This window comes from Eurypyga helias, unplaced genomic scaffold, assembly GCF_000690775.1.
Source record: "Eurypyga helias isolate BGI_N326 unplaced genomic scaffold, ASM69077v1 scaffold3063, whole genome shotgun sequence".
In the NCBI taxonomy this organism is placed as follows: domain Eukaryota; kingdom Metazoa; phylum Chordata; class Aves; order Eurypygiformes; family Eurypygidae; genus Eurypyga; species Eurypyga helias.
The window spans coordinates 73,068-88,200 of NW_010242923.1; the positions used below are offsets into that span (position 1 = coordinate 73,068).

At 40.3% G+C, this 15,133-nt stretch overlaps 1 protein-coding gene across 1 annotated transcript in view; it reads right to left on the reverse strand.

Annotated features, from left to right (window-relative positions):
- The window catches only part of HECW2 (HECT, C2 and WW domain containing E3 ubiquitin protein ligase 2), a 99,199-nt gene that overhangs the window by 60,495 nt on the left and 23,571 nt on the right, over positions 1 to 15,133 (reverse strand). The window contains exon 2 of the mRNA XM_010149206.1: positions 10,720 to 10,827. Within this exon, the coding sequence (XP_010147508.1) occupies positions 10,720 to 10,827 (108 nt within the window). The remainder of the gene's footprint in view (positions 1 to 10,719; positions 10,828 to 15,133) is intronic.

The window sequence follows — 15,133 nt, forward strand, 5'->3', positions numbered from 1 at the left end:
AACCCTGGACTTCAGACCACTGATGGAAGTGTTTAAAAGCACTGCATCTTTTACAAACTCCTGCAGAGCCTCATTAATAAGATTTCACTTTTTGTGTAACACGTCAAACCTTTTACTATCATTTAGTATGCCAATCAAAAAATACTCTTGATCCTGGTAAAATAAGAATAAATAGACACAGCTTGAGGATGAGATAAAATACTTGAAAACTCAAGCTCCTGAAGTTTGGATTCTGCATTAGTCCTACAGGTGTTCTGGCATTCTGGTAGGAGTGGAGATGCAAGTATGGCTGACCATGGTGGAAAGCTAGTAATAGACTGTTCAGTGTACTCCTGAAAGCTCATTCCATATGAGTAGGACCCATCATTCAATGATCTATCTTCAGAACGACTTCAGCCGGAGATTAAGAACAGAGCAGCTGGTTATCACCGTTTTATGTGTCAGGACCTTCTTCAGCTCAAAAGGAAAAACCCAAGTAACTCACCTAATCCTGCAGGTTATATTTCTGCTACTATTTCAATGAAAACAGTTATGAAAAAGGACTACTAGGATGATTCTTGTCAGACTCCAGAAGTTGCATGACACATACCTGAAGGAAGCTTGAAGCACTTTATATTGGAAGTCAGGAAATGTGAACACTGGATCATGTTTCTGGTCCCACTGAATAAAGTTTTGTTTGCTAAACTGCATTCACTGCAAACAAAAGAGTTTAAGCCTGACCTCCACTGCTGTTCCTCTGCATTCTTCCAACCCAGCAGAACAGCTATAATTATGGCTACCCTCGATCCTGTGGGATTTTCCCTAACTGGAACAATCTGTGTTTTCCTTCTCTATTGGGATAACTTTTCTGAGTGAGGTTGATAAAGGTTTACCTCTGGGTATAGAAGTGGCCACAGGCAGACAGAGATGGCTACAGACAGAAATTATAGCAGCCAGTACAGATAGGCCAGAGGACATGCACGCAAGTCTTGGCAGTTCAATTCCTCTGACTTGGTTTAACAGTAAGTCAGGAGTTCTAAAATACAAGACTGCAGTGTTTTGTATAAGGTTTTGAGACATACAGTTTGAGTTCTTGAGGGATGAAGTATTTCATTACAGTGAAATAAAATGTCCACACATCCCTCTTTAGAGGGATCAGAAATCCATCCTGCAAGACTGCTCAGCCAAAAAGGATTATTTATTTTTGCTGCGCTGCAGCTATAGTCAACGTTTATTTACTATCTTCCTCCCAGAACAAAGAGGAAGCACCTCAGAATTACCCTTCAAAGGCAAGTGTCTGGCTGACAATGCCTCCAGGGACTTACAAAGTGGAGGAGCTGCTGGTCCCACTTCCTCCTCCTTACAGCTGGGTTCACACACACAGTCAAAACATGCTCTATTTACCACAAGCCTTACAACCCGATTCAAAATGCAAACAGTTCTAATCAATTTTTACAAAGGTTTAGCAGACCTAAAAATTACAGGTCAGGACCTGCAGGTTCTTCCTGAACCAAGCAATTCTGCTGCCTTACCAACAGTGCTTATATCCAAATGGACACACAAGAATTCCCAGCTCACACAGAATCGGACTTTCAGCACTTGCAAAAGTTGGCGGGGTTTATACCAAGTGCTGGATTCTCCGCATTGTAAAATGCACTAACATAGTAACCAGGACTCACGTCTTGAGCATCTCTTAATCACACTGTGAATGTTTTACGACTGCATGAGAGCATGGCAAGAGAGCAAACTCTTTCACCAAGACTTCTACTTTCCAGTTACATTGCCCACCTTTACTGCAACCCAAGCTTTATTTTTCAGTTTATGGAGCTGCTGGTCTTCAGTCTGTTCTCAATGACTATCTTCTCTCCATTCACCATTTCTGAAAAGAACCTAGCAATGGAAAGTTTATCAGCTGATGCTTCTATCCACACACAGTCCATAACATGATGGTGGAAAGCAGTTTATTACATATTCTCACTACACTAACATCTACATTTCCCTGAAAGGCTATAATGCAATGCTGTGAGCTTTGGACCCTCAGATTCCTTTGTCTCAATGACTTCTGTGAGTATAGAGTACTTTTCAATAACTGTATGTAGTTGGTGATAGAAGAAAACAATGTTTGATTCAAGAAATAGATCTGATGATCCTTTTAATATAAACTAATTAAAAAAATCTTTTGGACTAACTGCTAGAAATAATTAGAAAAAGCAGAGCACTTAAACATGACATGACTTTTTCTCCCACTTCCCAACAGAAGCATCACTGATTTGGTTTGAGCTTTATACTGCCTTACACACAGGAACTGGCAGACCTGCTGTTAGCATTGTGTCAACGGGATTAACACAAGAGAAGCTGTGCTTGAAATTCAGCATGAAATTGAAAAATGGGCTACCCATCACAGGCACGCAGACGTTTGCAAGACTGGATCTCGCACAAAGCAACAATACAATGCCTACATGGGGGCAGAGACAGGTGGTTAATAATGCTAGGAACTGCAGTTAATACTGAACAGCAGAAGAAATCTCAGAGGAACCCTCTCAGTTCAAAACAGCCGAGGATCTAAACGTTGATTATAATATTTTTTGTTTGATGATTGATAGATTTCTGAGCTCCAGGTATAATGAAAATAGGTATCTGTGGCTGTTCCTGACAGAACATATCTCAGCCTACTACCTATAAATATGGCCTCATAAATACACAGACCACAAGACATTCCTTCTTCATTTAAAAATGGGACAAAAAATGAATTGGGGTATCTATGATTCTTTAAAAAGTTATCACACAGCCATATAACAAGTGACATAAATGTTAATTAATCTGAACACTCCATAAAACCATAATCCCAACTTTAAAAGCCAGTAGCTCTTATCATTTTATAACCACAGTTTTATAGCTCAGGTCTATTACATAAAAATATTGGAATTAACAAAGGTTTCTGGGACTCAAACACTGACATTTGAATTTCAAAAGAACTCTTACATGAAATGATAGTGTTGTACTTCCCTCTATGGACCGTATACTCCCTCCTCACCAATAATAGAGAGATATGCTTACACCAAATAATAGCTTGTTTTTAAAACATTATTAACTCCCCAAAGTCTCCCACTTTAACTACATTTTTACTGCCTTTAATACTTCAACATTGTACTTCATAAAATTGCTTTAGCATAGAAAGATACTCAGAATACCTAAACATGGAAGGTATAAGCACATGAATATAATCCCAGAAGAATGTATTCTTTTTGGAAGGCTGGTAATTCAGGAAAACAGATGTGTTTGCTCTAACAACAGTTTGCTCCAGATATACCCCAGTCAAATGAAACGCCGATATTAAAGGTGCAGTGATCCCACACTCCACTGAGAAGGGATGGTCAGAGACACCTCCAAGACACAACTCGAATCCCAGTTGGGTTATAACAGTCCACAGAGACAAAAAATGCTCCTGGTTAACTGTATGGAAACCAGACAGCCACTAATACTTCTTGAACACAGTAGCTAGATGCCCGAAGTTACTTGGGCTGAATGCATGGCACTCTGTAGATATAAACATATGCCCTCTGACATTCAATGAGGAAAAAGCTGAAACCACATAAACACCTGAAAAATACAAGACCAGGTTCCAGGAAATATATTTAAGAAAACTTTGTCACTAGAACAAATGAAGTCACTCATATTCAGGTTCTGCAAAGCTACAAAGGGAAATGCAGTCCAGGCACTGGGTTAAACACTACCTTTTCCCAGCTGAACCCAGACACCTCATAGACAACTGCAGGAATTTACAAGTGCTCTGTACATCCAGTTGCATTTCTTGTCCTTAGCATGACAGTTCAGTGAACACAACCTTTTTGTTTGGACATGTAGCAATCTATTCTCTGCATCCCTTTAACCATGTACCTTTTTGGTTATCTCCTACTGGGAACAGCACAGGGTAGCAAACACAGCAGCAGAACACAAGTGCCAAAGCTGCCTGCCTCTGGGTACTGGCTGTCTCTCTCAGCAGGTCTATCATAGAATTTATTTTACAGAAGGAATGATTAAAAACACCCTAAAAAGTGACTTATGCAGACTTACAGAAAGCTTTTTAGATAAACTAGGATCAACAGCAGAAAATGTTTATGTCCCAGTGGTCTCTCATCATCTAACCTGCTATGAAGGAAACAACTTGGACAAATGGTTGTTCAGATCACAGTGCCTACCTGTCCCTGCCAGACCTGTTCACACTCTGCTGTCACTCCAAGACGTTTTATTTACAGTCACCAGCACTGACTATTATATTCCACTTTGGCAAATACTTAATTATAATCTAACCTTTAAAACAAAACGCTGGGATTTTTACGTGCTTAAAGAAGTCAACACGGCTTGCCACACATGTTAAAAATACAAGACCTGATCCTGTTTCAGTTATTTGTGAGACTCAAAAATAGGTGTCAAGAGACAACAGATATAAATAGTAGAAGAGTAATAGAAGTATTTCTGACTTGGTGAATGTGTTTATAAATAGGGTAGGGACAATAACCATGAGTCCCCAGACAGACCACTGAAAGGGCACTGGTTGCAGTGCACTACACAAACCAGTGTTCCAGGCTCGGAACAATCCCGTGTGAGAAAACCATGACCTTTACAGCATTTAATTTAAATGATCCAAAAAATATAAAGACTGGATATAAGTAATGTATTATGTTGACAGAACATCCATTAACACTAACCATTTTGGTCAAAACCACTAAAAATACTAAACTCTGCATGTATCTCTAGTAACAAATCCTCTTTGCTACAGCAGCCCTTAAAAGCTAAAAGCACATCAAGTTAAATTATAAAACTGATATGTTTTTCCTTCAGCATATATTACCTTTTTTAACAAAAAACGGAGCTGGGAGTCCTCTCAGGCGGCTACAAAGTATGGCAGTTTCAGTCTCAATACACTATTTTTGCAAAAGTTGCAGTTTCATGGAAATGGGGATTGAATACAGAAAACTCCACACAAACCTCACTTGTAACATGGTACCAGTGTGATGCAAACACCTACATTACCATGGTTTCTGAATATATTTCTACTCATGTCACAAACCTGAGATTTTAAGTACACAACAGCCAGCATCCGTGCAGTCACTGCATCAGAGTATCACAGTGTGGCACCAGATATAACTTAGCCACAAACATCCCAAGGGTAATTTGGAAATGATTGGTGTGAAAAGACTGGCAGTCTCTGGATGAATCCCAACAGCTGCCACTATGGATTACTGTTCAAGATAAGCCACAGCATCAGTATAAAAAAAAAAAAAGTATGCAAATCAATATATTTCTATTCTACTCACAATAATGACTATGGCATCAAATGTTGTAACTGCAGCTAAAGTAGGTGAAGGTGTTTCTTGTGGATAGTTATTAATACTCATGGGACCAAGGCTGTAACTTACAAATACAAGTCCAATCCAGTCCCAAAGGAGGCTTTTGGTCTATGCCTGCTGTAATTAACCAGGCAGGACCATGGCAGTGCTGAAGCATGACCACACTACCATCCACACTGCTGACCCTGCATCCCTACACCGGAAGAAGAGTTGGCTACAGGGGCACAAGCCACGCTGTGTCACTTGCTCCCAGTGGCAGAAAGTAGCCCCTAGCCAGTTTACCTACTAGAACATGTACAGCTTTTAACTTCAGGGGACTTCGCCCATAGTGCATAAGCACCAGTTACCTGCTACGTGACAGTGACTGTACCATGCTGAATCTCCCTCCCACAAAAACTAACTTAGAAGCTGCAGTTTATAAATGAGCACAAGCTTTTATCAACTGATCTTCATAAAACTCAAGCCTCCTTTCACGTGCTTTTTCTATCACCAGTCTTTCCATGGATCATGTTGTTCCACCTTTCTGCTAGCTCTGTTCTCCACAAGGAATACCATCCTCTCTGTTCCACCACCATGCCCCAAAGGGGGCCCCTGCCATCCCCAGCTCACAGGCTGTTACACCCAGGGAAACGCTCTGCCATCTAAAATCACTCTTGGGGCAATTGCAGAGGCTAAAGGTCCTGATGTACTTCAGAACCTGAGCAGACTGATGCCATGCTAGATACCAGATGGCCTATCAAATGCAAAAACTGTTGCACTCCCATGCTACTGCCACCAGTTCAGAATAATACTCCTTAAACAACAACTTCTTTCTTTTTACACTTTTTCTTCCCTTTTATATTTAACAATCCATCTGTAGTTTACACAGCAATCAACTTGAGGGAGCCGTCTCGTGAGTCACTGTTTTCCTTCCCCCATATTTTAGCAAGCTGCAAAGCAGGATGTTTTAAAGCCACCTCTACTACGTGAGTTATGAAACACCAACTCAGGCATACTGATGCTCAAATTCACCTTCTCCAATCCCTAAAATGATAGAGTTCCCTTCCATGCTTACTTGGCACTTTTGCTCCCTTCCCAGGGAAAAGAAAGAGGAGCACCTGCCTCAGTGCTGATTGGCTCTGCAGGCCAGAGCCACTCACTCTGTCTCGAGGTGACAGCCTAAGGACACCCGCTGTTTGAGATGCTGAGCTGGACTTCAATACTTCACAAGTGCTTTCCTTCTTTGCATCCTCTCCACCCAGCCCCTTCTTCAGCCACTCCCCTCAGAGGCTGCTTGTATTTCTGGAATACATTAAGTTCATTTCTCATTATTTCACTGGCAATTCCTTTGATTCTCCCTTGTCAGCGTAGAGTCTACAGAATTTGTTGTGTTGATTTTTGTCTAAAGCAAGTGAGAGTTTTCTTTGATCATCCTTGTTTTGTTAATTTTTGATGCTTTCGGGGGAATTAATGTCTGGTTTTAGTATGAAGATGATGAGACTGCCTGGCCTCCTTTGTGTGGCTTGCTTGATCTAAACAGAGCAGATGGCAAACTATGCCTTTACATGTTAGTTGCTTGGGAAATAGGAGATGCTGAATCCATAGGGAGGGATTTTAGGAGGAATAAATAGTGACTGGAAAATTGAGCTGCAAGACTGCAGATACACAGCAATGCAGAATTCAGAAAACTGCTTACCCAAGGCCTACCTTTAAACATAAATTCCACAGACCTCAGTAAAACTATTCATAAGTTTACAATTATGCTCATGGAAAAACAGCTTCCCAAATTAATGCATAAGATGCTTTTTTTCAAAAGACAGAAAATCCGAGGACTGCAGAAGGAATTTGAGGCCCAATCCAGCTGACTGCCACTGATTAACATCAATGCAATTACGATGGAAATAATCCTTCTGCATGAGACTCATTTGCATATGGCTTGTTAGCGATCCTATCATCCTCCATATTTTGCCCTACAGATATGTTAGTCCTGGTGAAAATACTTATAATGTCCTTGAACTCTGACACTGCAAGGGAAAACGCACAACCAAAGTCTTTGGGATAACAAGCACCCTAACTGATATCAACTCATTATTCCTTTTCTTGCCAAAAAGACAACTTCAGGCCACTTTTGACTGTAAATTCCAAAGGATTATTGTAGTTATTTAGCATAACTCTGAACAAGCATCATCAGCCCCGTAAAGGGCTTTATAGTCCTTAAAGGGACCCTTAAAGATCATCCAGCCCAACCCCCCATGCAGTGAGCAGGGACATCTTCAACTCGAGCAGGTTGCTCAGAGCCCCATCCAACCTGACCATGAATGTTTCCTGGGATGGGGCATCTACCACCTCCCTGGGCAACCTGTTTCGGTGTTTCACCACCCTCGTTGTAAAAGATTTCTTCCTCATATGTAGTCTAAACGTGTTGTCTTTTACTTTAAAGCCTCACAAGGTTCACACAGGCCCACTTTGAGTTTTTCCAGGTCCATTTGGATGGCATCCAGTCCCTTGGGCATGCTGATCACATCACTCAGCTTGGTGTCAATGGCAAACTTGCTGAGGGTGCACTCAATCCAACTACATCATTGATGAAGATATTAAGCAGTACTGGTCCCATTACGGACCCCTGAGGACATCACTCATCACCAATCTCCACCTGGACATTGAACCGTTGATTATTACCATCTGGATGCAATCATCCAACCAACAGCTCATCCACCAAACAGTCCACCCATCAAATCTATAGCTCTCCAATTTAGAAAGACAGATGCTGTGGGGAACGTGTCAAAGGCTTTACAGAAGTGCAGATAGATGACATCCATAGCTCTTCCCCTCTCCACTGATACAGTCGCTCCATCACAGAAGACTACTAGATTGGTCAAGCAAGACTTGCCCTTGATGAAGTCATGATGTCTGTCTCAAATCACCTCCCTGCCCCAGGAATGAAGCACAGCCAAGTTGCCAGTGGTCTGCTGCATGTCATTAGTGTGAGGAGTGAATATGACAAACCCCTAATGCCGTGACCTATGTGTGATCTATTCTGCCTCTTAGTGAAGATATTTCTAAACATAAGAAATCTACAACTCTAGAGCTCTTTCCAAAACTCGGAAGATTATGGCATATTGAAGCATCAGAGATACCTTCGCTAATCAGGCACATATTCACTGGGGATGTCAGCCTGTCCGTTTGTCTCTCTCTCCTGCTCGGTTGCTACGACAGTGGCATCACTGGCAGTGCTACACAGAGTACAAATTATGTCAATGTAGTGGCAGAAGAAAAAGGCTAACAGGAGGCCAAGTTTGTCTCTGTGGCTGGTACAGGCCAGGCAGTGTCAGTGTCTGCAAAGCATGGTGAGAACCCCGACAGCACAGCTCTCCCCACACCCAGCCTTGCACCACAGAGGTATTGAGACAGTGCTTGTACCTGAACTGTGCAGCCACCTGCTGTGGTTGCTTGAGCTGTGATTTAAGTGATCTGAGGAGTAAAAAAAACAAAGGGGAAAAAACCAAAAAAGGGCAGCTGCCTGTAGTTCCATCAGAGTTGCCTCACTCCCTATAAGCTAAAAGAAAAAGGCTTGCTGAGCAAGCATGGTCACGTATCTGTAGAGACTTCCAGTTTAAAAAGTGGAATCAGAAATTCAGTGAGGCATTTGAGTGCAATTTTTGGCCTTTCACTAGAAACACAAGTGTCACTGGTAACATATTTATCTGCCATACTTTGTACTATAGCAACATATGCTCATAAACATTGCTTTTTACAGTTCTCAGCTGCTGCTCCTTGTCTGCTGTTCATTGTATGGCAGCAGAACTACTTGTTAGCACAGCTATCCACAACCAGGGAACGTATATCCTGCAGTCTTTGCATCAGCTGGTTGCAAAGCCTGGTTATTCGCAAAGTGCAAAGTCAGTTGCAGCTGATTTTAAGTCAAAAGTACTAGCTCTTGAGGCATTAACCTAGGTTACTCACAAGAACTTAAAATGTTGTTCAAGAGCCTCATCTCCACACATTATCGACACATAACCAGCTAAAAAGTACAAACATCCTGGAAGGCAAACTGCCTGTACTGGCAACAATATGGATAGAGTGTATGTGCAAGAAAGATGAGGCAGTGAATTCTTCTATCATACATTTTCATCTATTTTAATATTCCACTGTCCTTGGCACCAGGAAAGTTAATTATCTTGATCTTCATTATTTGCTTGATCATCATCTTCAGTTCAATCACTTTTTTCATGTAATGAACTCCTGAAATTGAATTTAATTTTATCCCATTAAAGCTTTTTTTTATTAAAGTGCTTCATAACACACAGGGAAACTTGGCAAGATTCAGTGATAAGTTCTAGAAATAAGACATTTTAATAATTATTTATAGCACGGGGTATACAACACCTCTTGAAATACATGTATTGCTGTTGTATCAGTTAATTAGAATACAGATTTCTGCCAAGACCTACAGTTAGCAGCACTGCAGTGTACAGTGAAGTAAGAGAGTGGGAGTATTTCTTTTTCTTTTTTTTTTTTTTTTTCATTTATGAAGGAAGAGTCATTGCTGTGAGGCTAAACAGGTGGTAGAGCAGCTCACAGCTCTTTTGGGACTGATTGCCACTTTGATGCTTGGCATATCAAGAGTTTCCAGCAAGCTAAGACACAACATCTTAGGATTAGAACATCAGTTTCTTTAGGGCGTCATGTACTTTAGATGGTAAAATAGATCCTTTTCATCAAAAAGCAAAATACAAAGGAAATAATAATGATAATAGTATTTTTTTAAAAACAAAAAGCACACAGCAGAGTAGCTTGGTTTCCTATAAATCCTGTTTACCTGAGGGAATGGCACTGTGCTCCGATTTGAAGCTTGGCAACCAATACTTACTATGAAGTTCAACAGAAGACTTTTCCAGCCACACAGAGACAGTACTTCCAAAGTGCCTGGTGGATTTCCCAGCGAAACAAAAGTTCAGCTGAGAAATCCTAATACAACTGGACAGGAGGCTGACACTTCCTAACCTTCATACTAACAAACATTAGCAAGCACTACCAGCTTATTAGCTTTTCCTTCGTTTGCATTTATCATTAATGTTTACCCAGTTGAAATCTTAAACTTCTTGGGAAGGAACTTCATCTTTCAATGCATTTTGATCACACGACATTGCACAAAGCAATTTCTTCCTCCTTTACACTGAAGCATGTTGCCTAAGAACATCCCTAGAACACAAATGTACACCTAAGCTCAACTCCACTTTTATATTGTCCAGCAAGGGCACTGCAAAACGCTGCCCCTTAGAGCAACACCATCAATTCCTTGGTTTATCAGAGGGATAGACAAAACTGGTATCAAATGCCACCCTGCTGACCTGCCTTGACACAAAGGCACGTTTGCCTTTGGATACACATTGGATAAACAGGTACTTACATTCCATAAAATAGGGGCCAGGTTCAATTCGCCATACAATTTGCCCTTTTTGTGTGCCAGTCACTCCCCGATTCTTGGAATCCCAGAAATTGGCTGGAGAGTTCTCATCTGAAAGGAAAAAAAAAAAAAGAAGAAAACATTTTGTCACTTAGTAGTCCTAAAAGTTTTTTGCTCTGCTGTTTCAGGAGGCCTAGAAACAAAAAAATTCAAACTACCTAGCAAAAGATAAATGGCTCTCTTTTACAGTTGATAGTTAGATCAATTTATTCAGAGTGAGCAGACATACATACATACAGTCAAAGCACATACATGGTTTCCTGTTAAGAGGTAACCTGCCAAGGTGAATTAGTACATTGCAACACTTCTCTAACTCAGCAGAGAGGCCATTGGGACTGTACAGCTGATTGCAACTTCTTCATACCATTTTCACAGTGGTCCTGAGCTGTGATGTGAAAATCTAGCATTCATTGCTGACCTAGGAAGCACAGAATTGAAACTAGAGCTATCAAATACACCAAAAAAAAACCTGAGACACTTCATTTTCTGACACTTATCAATGAAGTTGAGCTCAAGGTTTAAAGGGCAGAAGTGTCATTTATTAAGCCAGAGACACAAATTAGAGATTCAGCAAAATACATTCAACAGAGAAGACTGGAGAAGCAAATAGTAAGTATCTGCAGATCAGCTTTGCAAGATCAGTATTTCCCCCTCTTGAACTGATCTTTCTGTCTTAACAGTAACACACACAGGTCTTGGGGCTTATTTTTGATTTACCAGCCTGCATTTAGGCACCCAGAACTCTGTATGAATGAAAGAAAACCAGAGTGAGAAGCTGCTTGAAAGGGCACAAAGATTAGTGATGATGAGCCAGAGGAAGCTGACGTAAATCCAACTTAATGTCTTTTGCACAGGAAGTTCTTTGGAAGTATGCATCACAATGTTTTACAAGTGCATTTAGGCAGCTGTTTCTCAATTAGACAATTACAGCTCTGACCTCAAATGAATCATCTTAATTCTTTCCAGTGGTACCTGATATCCCTTAGCCTTAAAAAAAAAAAAAAAAATCCTGGTTTATTATATACATTTGAGTGCATTCTGCCAAGTTAAAACTTCACTAAAAACTTAGTCTACTGCAGCTTTGTTCACGAAGCTCCTACCCATTCAAGCACATTTCCTTGTTACTTTGGTAGGAACTCCCACACAAGTTTTCAAAATCCTTGTGTTATTTATGAAAGGATATTAGTCAACGCAGCTTTATTACTTTTATCTTAAAAATATATACTTACACTAAAGCTGCTCTTCAGTCCTTTTCATGCTGACCGCTCATCTCAGTGCATGCACGACAATCATTAATGCAGCCTATACATTCACATCCTACTCAACTGACATGCAAAGCATTACCAGGCACACACTCAACTTCTGAGATTGCTGAAGAGCAAGTTACACCCTGTCTGCAACCTGGAAGAGCTTTGGAGAGCCAAGAGGCAGCCAGAGTAAGCCACTGACATTTTTATCCCTCCAGGCATGGGCAACTTTGAGACTTTTTAGAAAGCTGTGGTCTGAACACCTCAACATCATGACGAGTCCAGAATAGTTTTGTAATGATCTCAATGACAATGAGAAGGGACAGGAGGGTTCTCCTAATGCCTGTGATCCTCGAGCATACAATACCCTCAGGCTTCACTTTTCATGTGGAATCAACATGATAGTACATAAACTGCATACACCATAAAGTCAGGCACACAGGCAGTAAAAAAAAACCACATGCATAATTATTCTTCATTACAGCAAAAAAACCTCTCAAGAGTAAATGAGACGTATTTCTTTTTTTCAAACCTATATAAAGAGGAACTCTGAAAGTACACGCTAAGTCATCCCATGGGCCTCAGAAAAAAAAAATCTCTTCATGTGGCTTGCAATGACACTCTAATTGAAACAATACACTGTTGACTTACTCATTTATTTATTAATGTGCCTTCTTAACCCAAGTTCCCACTGTTTTCTTTCACAGACAGAACTCTGGGAAGCTACGAGATATAGCTTAACTTGCAACAAATCTACACTAGTGCCTGCTTTGGTCCACCACAGCAACCTGGTTACCCAAACCATCACTACCAAAACCAAGCAGATTCCTTAAACCTTCCACAGTTAATCTGAAACACAGAGAGTTTTAAATTATGCAGGGTTCTCATTATGTTTAGGTAAACAAAGATGCATTGCACAACAAAAAACCACCTCCCCTAACATGCTTTAGTTCTTCTGAATTTAATCAACTGGGTAAGAGTCTGTTCATAATTTTCAACAGAAGGACAGGTATCTCGTATATTATAACCATAAACTATTTATTCTTATTTTGTTCAACAAATCAAGGAACTCTGAAACAATGAAATAAGCCTTTAACTGTGAGATTTTAAACATGAAGGCACAAATAACTGTTCTTTGTTTTATAAAATTGGTAAATAAGTGAGGTCAATAGTAATTTTTAACAGGACATGAGTGAGCTCCAGAAAAGGTCCTACATGAACTGAGTCTCAAATTCTGAGCTGACAGTTACAAAAAAGCAGAGTATCTTCTTACAACTTAACTAATATAACCCAACATTTAACAAAGTTCCTGGATTTTCAGCCCTTTCATGAAGCAATAGTCTCTTTTGCAGCAATGAAGAGTGAATCATTGACACTCTGCCCACAGGAATGATGCCAGTGCAACAGAAGGTGGTGGAGACAGAAGAATGAAAAATTCTGACAGACCACTGCAATCGACTCAAATTACAGAATTTATTTTGGACAGCTTTGATTTTCTTCTGAAGCAGCTCATTTTTCTTCCTACTTTTAAGATGTTTTTCACACAGGAATAAAAAAATATTACTAATGCATATGGAAAAATAACTTCAAACCTCAGTTCATGGATTCTAAAAAAGAAACTGAACAGCAAAACAAATAAAATAAAACGAAAATGCTAAAGTACACAATATTGCTGACATTTACTTATCAACAGTGCAATAAGAAAGTTAAACAGTAATAGTCTCAGTAATATTCAGTTGTAAAAAAAAAAGTTTGGGAGCACAAAAAAAATAATGTCAGAATTACCACTACCTCCTCTCTCTTCTTCCCTAAAACATATACATCTATGTATCTACGCATGTATAAACACACACACACACTATATATATATACACATATTCCACAGGGAGCTTCAATTCGAAGAAGTTCTAGTCCCTTTGTAGCTGATAATTGCTGCTGGCGAATTTCTGAAACTGGCGGTTGTTCCATAATCTGGGCCAAAGAGTAGATATAAATATCCATTCCCAGAGCATAAAATATGCAACGAAATACTGTCCTACTACATTGATGTCTTATCCAGTGAGTCTACACTTCTGAAACAAATAAAACAGTACAAGATGCACAATATCCTATCTTCAATAATTCTTAGACACAAAATATTACAGAAAGTAACTTATTTCTCAGAGCTCCAACCCCTGCACAAATCAAGCATACGGGAGACATTCTACAGTGAAAAGAGCGTAGCAGTAAGTGTATCACTCTGTGGAACTTCACATAGACTAATGCTCCTTGAAATCACTGCAAAGCAAACATGCCATGAGTAATAATATTTTCTCCATTAGTTTTCAAAATAAAATTATACCCTTAAAAGAGTAAGAGCCATAGGAAACTCCAGCATGCCTGTGCCTTTTTTGTACTGGAGCCAGAACTGGGCACAGCACCTATATGTGTCTCACCAGTGGTGAAGAGAGGGAAGGACCACCTCCCTCCACCCGCCAGCTAAGGCTCATCCTAACGCAGCCCGGGGTGGCCGAGGGGGACCAGGGCACAATGATGATTCTTGTCCAGCCTGCTGTCCACCAGGACATCAAGGTCTTTTGCTGCAAAGCCAATTTCCAGCCTATCCCAGTGTCAAGGCTTATTCCTCTCTAGGGAGAGGGCTTTGGCATTTCCCTTTGAACTTTATGACATTTCTATTTGCCCATTTCTCCAGCCTTTCTGAATGGCAGCACAATCACCTGGTTTATCAACTGCTAATCCCAGTTTTGCATGAGGATGTTATGGGAGACAGTGCTGAAAGCCCTGCTAAACCAGCATCTGACATCAGGGGTTCAGGGGCTTCTGTGGAGTTCACACTTTGGTCTTCGTGTCTATCGCTTTCACGACTTCTGTCATAGGAAAAAGGATAAACTACCTGAAGTCCATCACCTTACAGAGTCATCTTGCACAGCTTAAATCAACAAACAAATAAATAAGGTAGAGTCTTTTATAAGGCGCTTTAAAAAAAAAAAAAAAAAAAATCAAGAACTGCTACTGATTACTATCTGAAACAAGCCTTATAGTCCCAGTGCACAGCCTGGTCATATGCAAACCAATGCTCGTTTTCTGGTCCCAGTTTCTGTGGTCAGTAG